The following is a 12,932-nucleotide window of genomic DNA, read 5'->3' as shown; positions in this document are numbered from 1 at the left end:
AGGAATTTTATGGGGACGCCGGCAAAGGTCCATGGATATGATTAGTTCTCGAGGGTTTTGGGGTGTTTTACTCATTTATAAAACTGTGCCTTCTGTCCCATAGGCTCTGGAATTTAAGATTTGCAAAATGCGGCCGTCCGCAAAGTCCCTTGTGTGCGGCCAACCCTGGAGCACCGGGGCCAGCCGGCGGTTCTCCTCCCTGGTGAGCGGCTGTGCCCTGCTCGTGAAGGTCTTCTCTGTCATGCACAGTGTCCTGCATGTGGACGCATATCGCCTCTCGGGGGTCCAGGATGCTGTCAGCGTACGAGACATCCTCATCACAGAGGGCTATGCTGAGCCCATGGAAGAGCCCTATGAGTCCAAAGTATGCACTCTGTCCTTGTCATGGGAGCATGTGTGTGTGCACAGGTGTGAAGTGGAGGGGGCCGGGGGTGGTGGTGGCACTTTTTCCTCTATCAAGACACAGAGGGATGAATAGCCAGGTAGTGTTTGGTGTGTGTGTATTGACTGTGGTCCCATTTAAAAATGTCTGCTAGGTTCCTTTGAGACTAAACTATGGTGGCTGTGTTGTATTATTTATTTTTCTATTAAGATTTTTTTTCCATCTTGGAATAAAAACTAGATACAAAAATCTCTCTTTGGGGAGTTTTTTTCCTTAGTGGATTCCAAGTAGTTAACAAAATATGTATTTCAGGTACTACGAACATTTCAAAATGTCTTTGCGCTGTTTCTTGGTCTGAAGGTTTCAGAGATGCCGCTTTAGAGGCTGGTGTTGAGGCTGTGCATTGCCTTCTGTACCTTCGCTGGGGGCCGAGGGAGCTGGCTGGGGAATGGGCAAGCCAGCCGCGGGCATCAGCCAAGAGCTGCCTGCATCTGTGTCCCCACATGGAGACACTTCTGGGGATTCTGTACGGCTCTCTGTGTGACACAGCGGTGGGACGGGAAGTCCTGAACAGTGTTTCCGCTCTTCAGTTCCCTGACGGCCGACAGGCAGGAAAGGCCAAGGCACCAAGCCTTTTGTGAATTGCGTCTTCCTTATTTTGTTTGAATTTTAAACTATATTTGATAAAAGTATCTTCTGACACTTTAATGATCTAGAAATCAGGTGAGATTAAGGTTGTGCCTATGAAGTACTTTAATTTGTTTGGAATGTTCTTTTATTTTGGTATCATTAATCTACAATTACATGAGGGACATTATGTTTACTAGACTCCCCCCTTCACCAAGTCCCCTCCACATACCCCATCAGTCACTGTCCATCAGCGTAGTAAGATGCTGTATAATCACTACTTGTCTTCTCTGTGTTGCACAGCCCTCCCCGTGCCCCCCATGCACTATACATGCTAATCGTAAGGCCCCCTTTCTTTTTCCCCACCCTTATCCCTCCCTTCCCACCCATCCTCCCCAGTCCCTTTCCCTTTGGTAACTGTTAGTCCATTCTTGGGTTCTGTGAGTCTGCTGCTGTTTTATTCCTTCAATTTTTTTCTTTATGCCTTTAGTCCACATATGAGTGAAATCATTTGGTACTTTTTTTTCTCCACCTTGCTTATTTCACCGAGGATAATACCCTCTAGCTCCATCCATGTTCTTGCAAATGGTAGGATTTGTTTTCTTCTTATGGCTCAATAATACTCCCTTGTGTATATGTACCACATCATCTTTATCCATTCATCTACTGACGGACACTTAGGTTGCGTCCTTTTCTTGGCTATTGTAAATAGTGCTGCGATAAACATAGGGGTGCATCTGTCTTTTTCAAACTGGGCTGCTGCATTCTTAGGGTAAATTCCTAGAAGTTGGATTCCTGGGTCAAATGGTATTTCTATTTTGAGCTTTCTGAGGAACCTCCATACTGCTTTCCACAATGGTTGAACTAATTTACATTCCCACCAGCAGTGTAGGAGGGTTCCCCTTTCTCCACAACCTCGCCAACATTTGTTGTTGTTTGTCTTTTGGGTGGTGGCGATCCTTACTGGTGTGAGGTGATACCTCATTATGGTTTTAATTTGCATTTCTCTGATGACTAGTGATGTGGAGCATCTTTTCATGTGCCTGTTGGTCATCTGAATTTCTTCTTTGGAGAACTGTCTGTTCAGCTCCTCTGCCCATCTTTTAATTGGATTATTTGCTTTTTGTTTGTTGAGGTGCATGAGCTCTTTATATATTTTGGATGTCAACCCTTTATCAGATCTGTTCTTTATGAATATATTCTTCCATACTGTAGGATACCTTTTTTGTTCTTGGAATGAGGTACTTTTAATACAATTATTTCTTTTAGCAAAATGGACTTTTCTTATTTTGTTCAGCAAAGCCATGAAGTTCTCAAGAGTATCATTTCCAAATCAGTAGAAAACATGACAGACATGTCTGTGCTGTCCCCCGGGAAAGATGACGAAAAGCTCCTGATCCAGGTTTTGTTAGAGAGCTTTTCCTCCAATAAACTGGGCACCCCAACCTGCAAGGTAATTGACAGGAGTTGTTTTAAGATACAGTTAAAAACTTAAAACCATTTGTTCTCCATTTCTGTGCTGAGCTGTAGCCGGAACATTTCAGTGTTCCGGAGCCTTAATCCTGGCTCTGTCTTCACAGTGGGGCCTGTTAATAAGGGAAACCCTGGGCTGAATGCAGAGAAATGCTTGACCTCATTATTTTGTTTGAAACAAGCCTTTTCAGAGGCACCTTGACCTTGTTTGTCAGATTGAAGGATGTAGGGTACGGGCTTCTGGAAACCAGCTCTGAGCTAGGCCTCCCCCTGCTGAGGGCCTCAGGGCTGCTGCCCACACAGAGCGCAGCCGGCTGGCGTGTCCCTCCGTGGCCAGGGACTCTGCTTTTGCCGCTCCAGCGTCTGGCTGTGTGGCCTCTGCCTGCCTCTCCCCTCGTCCGTCTGCGGCAGTGGAAAGAATTCTATTCTCCCTAAAGTATTTGGCAGTGTTTCCTTTTTGGCTGGAGGCCTTCTTAAGTATGTATATGATATTCAATAGCCATTAAATATGACGTTGAATACCTTGTATTCAGTAGCCATTGTAATGGTGAGTGAGACCATTGAAGGAAACCAGTTGTAACACAGGATACCTCCTGTAGGGCATTTTTCCCCCACTGAATCTTGAAGATGTTATGACTAAAGTGTAGTTTTTTTCTTTCTTTAACAATAGGAGTGATTTTGGATTTTAAAAATGTATATTAAGTGATATTTCGGTTATTGGTAACATCTTGTATATTTTGTGTATACAGGCAATTCTTCATGGGCCATTTAATCCCTATGAACTGAAGTGTCATAGTTTGACCAGAATATCCAAGTTCAGGTATGACTAAGTTTCCTATGTAATTTTTTCCCCTCCGCTGTTAATTCACAGAGCTCATAAGAAACTATTCTTTCTATCTGAGCTGTTGGAATGTTTGCTTTTTCTGATTCCTTTTAATTTCTCTCCCAGCTGTAAATCTGTGGTAGCTTTCTCTTTTATATGAAGGCCATTCTGTAGAAGACATTTTTTGAGTCTCTCATTAAAAGCTTCATTTTTTCTGTTACTGTGGTTATTCATTCAGCTAATTTTTGAGTGCCCACTGTGTTCAAGTAATAGTGTACAGTTGGGGGGAATAATGGTGAGTGAAAGAAATACAGTTGATGTCCTCCCCAGAATTATGGGTCCAGTGCTGTGTGTGTGTGTGTGTGTGTGTGTGTGTGTGTGTGCGCGCGCGCGCCCGTGCACAGGTAATGACAAGCTGGGCTGACGAGGCCTTGAAAGGGGCCATCGAACATCGGGAAAGCACCGAGGAGGGGCCCTGAGCCCATTCAGAAGGCCACGAGGTTTTCTGAGGAAATCTGAGAGCTGAAGGGTGTAGAGGAGTCAGCCAGGGAGCACGTGTTGATGGGGGGAGGAGCGGGCTTGGTGGGATGCTTCCAGCAACCCAGGAACAAGCCTTATCTGGAGAGTGTGCACTTTGGAACCAGCCCCGTGAGGTTGGGGGTGGGGAGGGAAGCAGAGCACTTGAGGCGAGGCCGAGCTGCAGAAGCCACGTCTCAGACCCGGCCCTGGAATGGCTGGGAAGCTTGGTTTGCGTTTTCAGATGGTCACCTGGGCTCCGAGGTTGACCTGGGCTGCTCGGAGCATCCGCTAGGACCAGCTGGGTTGGACATGACATCTTGTCCAGGAGCTGACCGCTTTCCCCTGATGGCTGTCCTTCCAGATGTGTGTGGATCGAGAAGGAGAGCATCAACTCTGTCGTGGTCAGTGACACCCCGGCAGAGCTCCACCAGAGCATGCTGGTTGCTGCTTCCCTGTCAGTCAACGCCACCGGTGAGTGCCGGGCCTCTGGTCCTTCGACATCTGCTCTTCTCTCTCTCTCCATCAAAGTCACTAGGATGAGTAGTCCCAGTGAATGAACAAATATATGCGTCTAAGGTACATTTACAGGCTGTTTTTTAACTGCAGCGGCTGACACAAGTCTAGGAAATGAAGCGTTACCACCTTTCCTTTTAGACAAAGTTGATTCCTTGTGTGGAAGTTGATTCCTTGATCTTTCATTCATTCCATGTGCTTGGCTATGAAGGAGAGCAAATCCGAGGTCGTGACCTGGGACACACCCAGTAGTCTAGTGAGGAGGAAGAGGGGAGAAACCAAAGAAGCCACCCAGGCGGGACAGAGGTTTAGCATGCTGACGAGGAGCCTGTCCCTGGGGCGCTGTGGGGACAGATGCCAGGAGCCTGTCCTTTTGGGGGTGCCTAAGGAGGAGGAGCTGGTGGGGGGTAGGCTGGGGGTAAGGTGTCTGCCCAGGATGGACCGCCGCCTTACGTTCCTTCCTCGTCTGCCTGCCAGGGACCACCTTGCTGCTGAGAGAGACCTCTCTGATGCCCCACATTCCTGGCCTCCCTGCTCTCCTCAGCATGCTGTTTACTCCAGTGATGGAGCTAAGGTATGCGGTGGTCATCTGTTTCGTCTGGTGGCTTTTGTAAATTGAGGACCCAGGTGGGAGAAATGGGAGCCTCCCCGCCTCTGTTGCAGAGGAAACGTTTACAGAAAACCTGGCTGGGGTGCAGCTGGCTGCTTGTCCGTCTTCCCTGGGCTTCCGTGTGATTGAGGAGTCCTGCATCACTGCTGGCCTGGCTGGAGGGCTTACAACAGTGCGTACGGTATCTGGAGTTAACAGTGGGGCAACAGGAAGCACGGGGCTAGGAGTAGGCTCGGAGCGGCTGCTGTGGTGGCCGTGCTTTGTCAGTGGGCTGTGGGCGTGATGCTGAGCTTTCTGGCTGGTAGGCCGCAGGAAGCCTTTCCAGGTGAGCAGGCGGACTGGGCGGCAGGTTGCGGCTCTTTTGGCACCAAGGTCACCAGGACTCTCCCCTAGACTTCAGGGCAGAGAGCTGTGGGCCGGAGGGAGCTGAGCTCTTAAGAGCAACCCGTGAATGGAGGTGGGGACGGCCATGCACACACGTGGGGTACCTTGTGTGGGGGAGCACTGGCAGGCTGCGGTGCCGGGTGGGGCTGCAGAGCACCCAGGCCCATGCTTCAGTGGCTGGAGGGGCCCTTCTGGGTGGGAGGTGGCGCTCCTCCTCCCTGCAGCTGCTTTTCCAGTGGGGTGGGTGGGTGGTGCTGGTCGGTGGGGGGAGGGGGACCCAGCTGGAGCCCCGTTAAGGCAGCTGAAAGAACCTAGCTGTCTACTCAGTCCTCTGCTACGAAGCCTGCTCAGAATCTGTTGAAATCTCAAATACTCAGTACTTCTTTTCAGTTTTAAAAATAATTGTACATACTCTTCTTTTCCCCACTAAAAACATGTTACTTGGAATGGGAGAAAGTTAACATGACTGTAAACATTTAGTCTATTTATTTTCAATGTTCTTATATGTGCACATTTAAAAAATTTTTGTTGATACATTCATTCCCACAAATATGAGCATTTTCATAGTATTATAACATCTTTGTAAATATCCATTTTAGTAATTATATCATATACTACTGAGTGGAATGTATAATGGTTTTTATAAATATTGCCCCATTTTACTTACATATGCATTCGTTTCTCACCTGCTTTTGCCCCAGAGGATTCGATAATGCCTTTAAATGTTGGAATTTGACTCCCTAATTTTGTATTAAGATATGCTAAATATCTGTGTGAATAAAGGTATCTCCTGAGTCCTTATGGGAGACAGACATGTAAAAACAGTGCAGTACATATGGTTGTCTAGTAAGAAAGTGTCACACCATCAGACGCAGGGGCGCGATTCACCTCAACATGACCTGGTGGTTCCTCTCTAATTGCTTCTTCCGCTAGACAAGCTCTTGCTTCAACCCTTTCTTTTAAACAGAAGCGTTTTGAGGATATGAGTGATGCAGCATATTATTTTAAATCTCCAAAGTGCAAGTGGTTATGTTGTAGATACTCAAATACTTGAAATAATTGGTATTTAAAAAACCATCTTTCTAGAAAAAAAAAGCTTAATAGGAAAAGGTTAACTAAACATTGTACAGTGCTTTGTACGCAGCTGATACTTTCTATCTATTCTGCCGACTTGAGTTTAAATGTGCCCATGGGACAGTGTAAATGGCTGCACCAGCAAGGCCGGCTGTCTTTGAGTCCTGTCCGCCCAGCAAGGCGGTGACTAGGAAGGGAACATCGCTCTGGTGGATTTTCACCCAGCCTGCCTCTAGTTAGTAGTCTGAGTTTTTAAATTTGTTGAGTCAGTAGCAACCTCTTTTGAGAAACTTTGGGAGGCAGCGGGGTGTTTGGTCCGTGCAGGCGCCCTCCTTCCGCCCGGAGCTGAGTCTCCGGGGGCTGCAGACCTGCCCAGGCCTGGCTGTGTTCTCCATGGGCATCCAGGCCGGCAGCCGCCTTCCCAGCGTCACTGCTGGAACTCCTGTCCTGCTCAGCGCGTGTGGTCCCAGGTGGTATCTGGCTGCTGCTCTAGACAGACTGTCCGCCATCAAATGCCAGGTCTGGGGTCCTGGCTCCGTGAGGTCACTTGTCCCTCTGGGTCTGTCACTAGCCTGTCACCATCTCCAACATACTGTTTGTGCAGTGGTGGGAGGCAGGGAAGATAAAGAAAGAATTAGAATTTCACATTTTGTTTCAATTTAAAAGGGAAAAGGAGGTATGTGTCCCCCTCCACTAGGAAGCAGAGAACATAAAGAGAGGCCACGCCCTTGTTCCTGTGCCCAGTCATGGCCGACCCCTTCCCCACTCTTTCTGTCGCTGTCCTCTGCTTCAGCTGGCCCCTCCCTGGAGTCTGCCCCAGGCAGGCTTCGCCGTTCTCGCTGCCCCTGCTCCGTGTGTCTCCCACAACAGCTGGCGTAGTCTGAGGCGCCACTTTGGACTCAGTGGGCGTGGTACGCCGACCCCATGGAAGCCTCAGCCCCGGGTGCAGGCAGCGCTCCACGGGAGCAGAGGGGCAGCACGGTCTGGGAGCCGTTCCCCCTGGGTGCAGCCTGGGAACGCCGCCCTTGCCTTCTCCCCTTCTGGGAGCCAGGTGTGGGCCTGCTGTGGAGGGCCATGGTGCTGTCCTGGTCTGGAGGTCGGATCACGTCTTGCTGGGCGGTAACCCAGCCTCCAGAAGGTGGTGCCTCCCTGTGGGTGACACAGGAGGTAGAATCTTCTAAAACAGTGCAAGTCCCTCAGGTAGAGTTGTTTCAAATGAACTGAGAGTGGATTGAAAGGGATTTTGACTTTTTCCTGTTTGTTTTGGTTACTTCCCTCCCCTCCCCCCACCCCCACCGCCAACTCCTTTCACCCTGTGCGGAGGAATCAGAATGGGGCACAGTGGACGGGCAGCTAGCTCTCTCTGCTCCCTGTGTCTGCCCTGCACCTGGGACCTGAAGGCCGTGGGTGGCAGTCAGGCCGCGGCCCCTCACTCGCAGGCCTCAGTTCCTCTGCACGAGGCCTCCCCCATCCGCCACACGGTGTACTGACCCGCTGCTGGCACTCTTACAGTGTACTCGTGTGTGTTTTTGTAATGAAAAGAACGCTTAACCCCTATCCCATGTTTTTGGAAGATGTAGGCAATGTAAGAACAAAGGGAAGGTGCCTGTGAGTCCACACGCAGAGCAGGAGGCTATGAGAAGGCGTGGGGTGAAGGAGCTCAGCCCAAGGCAGGCCAGGGTATCAGGGTGGGGGCCCCCCGTCTGTGCAAGGGCCCCTGTAGCCTCCCAGGACCTGGGAGTTGCTGTGCACGGAGCATGGGGGCTTACGTGGGGGATTCCGGGCGTCCCCGATGTGGAGTCCGAAGGGGCTTCCAGAGTAGCCTGAGCAGGATCTGGAAGTATGGTCAGACTTCTGAATGCACCGTTCAACACTTCGCCAGTTAACAGACTGCACATTACAGGATATTTAACAGCCGTTATGTATGGGCGTTTCAGGTTAACATTTTACTTCTGAGGAACTGTATCTCCTTATTTGGCACACAGAGGGAATTTAGAATATTAGCTTGGCAGAGAAGTTCCCCTTCGGTTGTATTTATTTCAAACATATTTGGAGAAGCTGGCCCTCCCAGACGCCTCGGTAGTCAGCCCTGTGCCCTGCCCTGCGCTTCTCCTCCTCCCTGTCCTGCCTTCCGCAGGTTCCGATGTGAGTCCAAAATATGCAATATAAAGGAAGTAAAAGTATTTCTGTGGTTTTAATTATTGCTTTCAGGGTCACATAAGAATTTAGGATCCTTAGAAAGAGTTAAGCCCAGTGCTTTAGTTACGCTTACTGATTTTTAAGGTCTAGAGCAGGCGAGCAAAGAACTGCTACCTCAGGCGGTCAGTTCGACGCCCGTCCTGGGGACCCCGCGTGCCCGCGAGCCCCTGCCACAGCACAGCGCCGCCGGGAGGCCCCGCGGGGAAGCGCTCCACTGACATGCCGCACTGCCACTCCTCTTAATTTCGGTGGCCCTGGCGGTATCATGCCTGTTAAGGAGAGGTTTTATGTAAATGGAAACAATAACAGTTAAAATTCTATTAAAAATAATGTGGGGGAGATGACTATTTAAAGAAACATTTGGTGGCTGATTTGTAAAGCAAGTGCTTGGCGCCTGGCTTATAGGCTGGACTCGGGGCCTCTCCTTTGAGTTTACTTGCAGTAAACTTTACTCTGATTTTCATTAAAGTGAAAAAGAAGTGTGTGTATATGCATATTTTTAGGACTAAGAAGAAACCTCTTGTTTTTGCCTAGATTATTTTCATCAAAACTTTATTGATCTAAATGATGGAAAAAGGTCTGAGTTAAGAGTCAAAGAAAATTAGCAAAATATGTTAAAAGCTTTTCAGCATTAATGCCTTTCATTCCTTTTGTAGTTACTAGTTGATGTTACGGCCTGTGGCTCTGGCATTTAAACTAGTGCCTAGAGCCCGAGAGGGAGCCCGGCGAGGGGGCTCTGGGGCTTCGCGGGCAGTTCCCGGGAGGCTGCGGCGTGGCCTGTGGGGAGGCAGGGGGAGCACCTTGAGGCAGGGTCGGGGAGCTCGGCAGAGCCAGCACCCTGAGGCTGGTAGGCCCTGGTGTGCCTGAGCCCCGGAAACTACCCAGAGCCCTTAAGCAAAGAGGCAAGATGAGTGGGTTTGTTTTTTAAAGCTGTATCAAAAATGGATGGAGGAAGCCCAAGTAGGTGTGGGGAAGTTGGTCAGGAGGCTGTGCTGAGCCTGGACATGAGAGATGGTGGTGGCTTGGGCCAGGCTGTGGCAGCCGGTGGAGAGGACCAGCAGACAGGGGAGACCTCTCGGAGAGAAAGTGACAGGATCCCCGGTGCTACAGTGGAGTGGAGTGGGGAGGGTCTGGTAAAATGGGGAGATGACTCTCGGTGTGACTGAGTGCGTGCAGCTGTTCTGGGGGGGTGGGTAGTGGAACGAGCATCTCGTAAGCTTCTCCCAGGTTAGACTTTGTCCACAAGTCATGATCGTGGGCACAACCTTTCCCCAGAAAACTCACTAGAATCTGACCCAAGGAATTCAGATAGGGAAAAACTGTATGTGATAAGCTGTTCTACATGCTGCGGTGAGAATTAGAAACCAAAATAATGGATTAACAAAAGCATTTAATTTACTGTTCTTATAACTACATAGACTCTGTTATTTCTAAACAAAAATGAGAAAATGAAATTAGCTGCTGAACTAGGGTTGGCAGGACTTGGGTGACTTTATTGGGAAGTTCTTTTAGCATAAAACAGTGACTTACCAGTTTGAAATACTAACACTTCTCAAAACTTTTCACTAGGGTTGATCGGGATGGAAAATGCTATACCGGAGTCCTTTGTGGTTTGGGGTGGAATCCAATGACAGGGGCCCCCATCCTGCCAGAACACGACATTGAACTAGCGTTCGACGTTCAGTTCAGCGTGGAGGATGTCGTGGAGGTGAGACAATGTGCTGGGTTCAGTAGTTACTTGTCTCTCGTTTTGCCTGTACACCATTTAACCATGAGCACAGTGTCTGGCACGGTGCTTAGGTGCATACATGTACCTCTGCTTCTGGACGTCCCCCTTTCCCTTAACCTGCCTGTTTTATTTACTTCTCTGTGTAGCAGCTTCCTGGGAGGGGATGCTCTCTAAAGTTCTCATTTGGTAACTCCTGGCACAGGAAGCTGCTCTGGGCAGTGGAGTGAAATGCCAGGGCTGTAGGACTGCCAGGAACCTCTAGCCAAGTCTCCGTGCCCTGGGCCAGGAGCAGCTGCACATCCCTGGCAGCTCGTGGCAGGAAGCAGGGAACGGAGCCCTCCCTCGGTCCACCTGGTCCCAGGCGCCTCCCAGCTGGGGGTTGGCTGCCAACAGCTCTGCCACAGTGATGCCGCCCGGGCTAGGCCTGATGAATGCCAAACTGAGGCTGAGATTTAAAAGCTTAAATAGTAGGTTGACAATGTGATTTTACAGCGTTTGAGTCTAATAATGAGAAGTTTGGGTTTATAATTGGTATGCTTTTGCTTTGGTATTTTACAGTTCTAGTAATTCAGTTTTGTTGCATTTTATAAAGTGAGAAACAAAGCTGGTCCTTCAGCGCAGATAGTTTGAGAGGCACTACTTTGGTCCTGAAACCCCTTTCTCTTCTCAGACGTCCACCAGCTCAGTGGGGTTGGCACAGCCGCACAGAAGTGGGTGGGGAGGAGGCGTAGAGGGTGGCCAGCCGCTGCCCTTCTTCTGGGAGGACCCTGTGGATGAGAGGCCCATGCTTTGTTTTGTTGATTTAATTTAACTGCTCTTTCACTAAAGGGGCTCTGGGGTTTAAAAATATTCCTTAGACCATAGACTGAATCATAAAATGTGAAACCATAAAACTTGCAGCAGTATATATGGTGTGTGTGGTCGGGGGCAGATATATATGACCTTGGGTTTGACAGTGAGTTTGTAGATTGAACACCAAAAGTGTGCTATATGAAGAAAAAAAATTTGTAAGTGGGACTTCAGCAAAACTGGAAACCTTTGCTCTGCAAAAGATCTCGTAAGGGTGGTTACACTCCCCAACTTCAAGCTCTACTACAAATCCACAGTAGTAATCAAGACAATTTGTTACTGGCACAAGAACAGTCTATAGACCAGTGGAACAGACTAGAAAGTCCTGATATAAACCCAAGCATATATGGTCATTTAGTATATGATAAAGGAGCCATGGACATACAGTGGGGAAATGATGGCCTCTTCAACATCTGGTGTTGGCAAAACTGGGCAGCTACAAGTAAGAGAATGAAACTGGGTTATTGTCTAACCCCATACACAAAAGTAGGAAACTCAAAATGGATCAAAGACCCGAATGTAAGTCATGAAACCATAAAACTCTTAGAAGACAACATAGGCAAAACTCTCCTGAATATAAACATGAGCAACTTCTTCATGAACATATCTCCCCGGGCAAGGGAAACAAAAGCAAAAATGAACAAGTGGGACTGTCTCAAACTAAAAAGCTTCTGGACAGCAAAGGACACTGTAGAACAGAAAGGCTTCCTACAGTATGGGAGAATATATTCATAAATCACATATCCGATAAGGGGTTGACATCCAAAATATATAAAGAGCTCACACACCTCAAGAAACAAAAAGTGAATAATCCAATTAAAAAATGGGCCGAGCCGCTGAATAGACAGTTCTCCAAAGAAGAAATTCAGATGGCCAACAGGCACATGAAAAGATGCTCCACATTGCTAATCATCAGAGAAATGCAAATTAAAACCACAATGAGATATCACCTCACAGCAGTTAGGATGGCCACCATCCAGAAGACAAACAACAACAAATGCTGGCAAGGATGTGGAGAAAGGGGAACCCTCCTGCACTGCTGGTGGGAATGTAAATTAGTTCAACCACTGTGGGAAGCAGTATGGAGGTTTCTTCAAAATACTAAAATTAGAAATACTATTTGACCCAGGATTTCCACTCCTAGGAATTTACCCTAAGAATACAGGATCCCAGATTCAAAAAGACAGATGCACCCCTATGATTATCGCAGCACTATTTACAATAGCCAAGATATGGAAGCAACCTAAGTGTCCATCAGTAGATGAATGGATAGAGAAGATGTGGTACATATACACAATGGCATATTACTCAGGCATAAGAAGAAAACAAATCCTACCATTTGCAGCAACATGGATGGAGCTGGAGGGTATTATGCTCAGTGAAATAAGCCAGGTGGAGAAAGACAAGTGCCACATGATTCCACTCATATGTGGAGTATAACAACAAAGCAAAACTGAAGGAACAAAACAGTGGCAGAATCACAGACTCCAAGAAGGGACTAGTGGTTACCAAAGGGAGCGGTGGGGGAGCGTGAGTGGGGAGGGAAGGAGAAGGGGATTGAGGGGCATTTTGATTGGTACACATGTTGTAGAGGGATCATGGGGAAGCCAGGGTAGCATGAAGAAGACAAGTAGTGACTGTGGCATCTTTCTACACTGAAGAACAGTGACTTCAATAGAGTATGGGGGGGTACTTGATAGTATGGCTGAATGTAGTAACCACAATGTTTTCCATGTGAAACCTTCTTGAG

The 12,932-nt window shown here is 48.3% G+C and overlaps 1 protein-coding gene across 9 annotated transcripts in view; it reads left to right on the top strand.

Moving 5' to 3' along the window:
* The window catches only part of TDRD9 (tudor domain containing 9), a 112,451-nt gene that overhangs the window by 88,184 nt on the left and 11,335 nt on the right, over nt 1–12,932 (top strand). For 5 of the 9 annotated variants that reach the window (XM_073241768.1, XM_073241775.1, XM_073241770.1 and 2 more), the window contains 6 exons: nt 104–364; nt 2,307–2,462; nt 3,232–3,302; nt 4,186–4,295; nt 4,815–4,911; nt 10,174–10,312. In XM_073241768.1, the coding sequence (XP_073097869.1) occupies nt 104–364; nt 2,307–2,462; nt 3,232–3,302; nt 4,186–4,295; nt 4,815–4,911; nt 10,174–10,312 (834 nt within the window). The remainder of the gene's footprint in view (nt 1–103; nt 365–2,306; nt 2,463–3,231; nt 3,303–4,185; nt 4,296–4,814; nt 4,912–10,173; nt 10,313–12,932) is intronic. The other 4 variants (XM_073241774.1, XM_073241772.1, XM_073241769.1 and 1 more) reach the window with 3 other exon arrangements.

This window comes from Manis javanica, chromosome 8 (assembly GCF_040802235.1).
Source record: "Manis javanica isolate MJ-LG chromosome 8, MJ_LKY, whole genome shotgun sequence".
NCBI classification, from domain to species: domain Eukaryota; kingdom Metazoa; phylum Chordata; class Mammalia; order Pholidota; family Manidae; genus Manis; species Manis javanica.
This window is presented reverse-complemented; position numbering and strand designations above follow the sequence as displayed.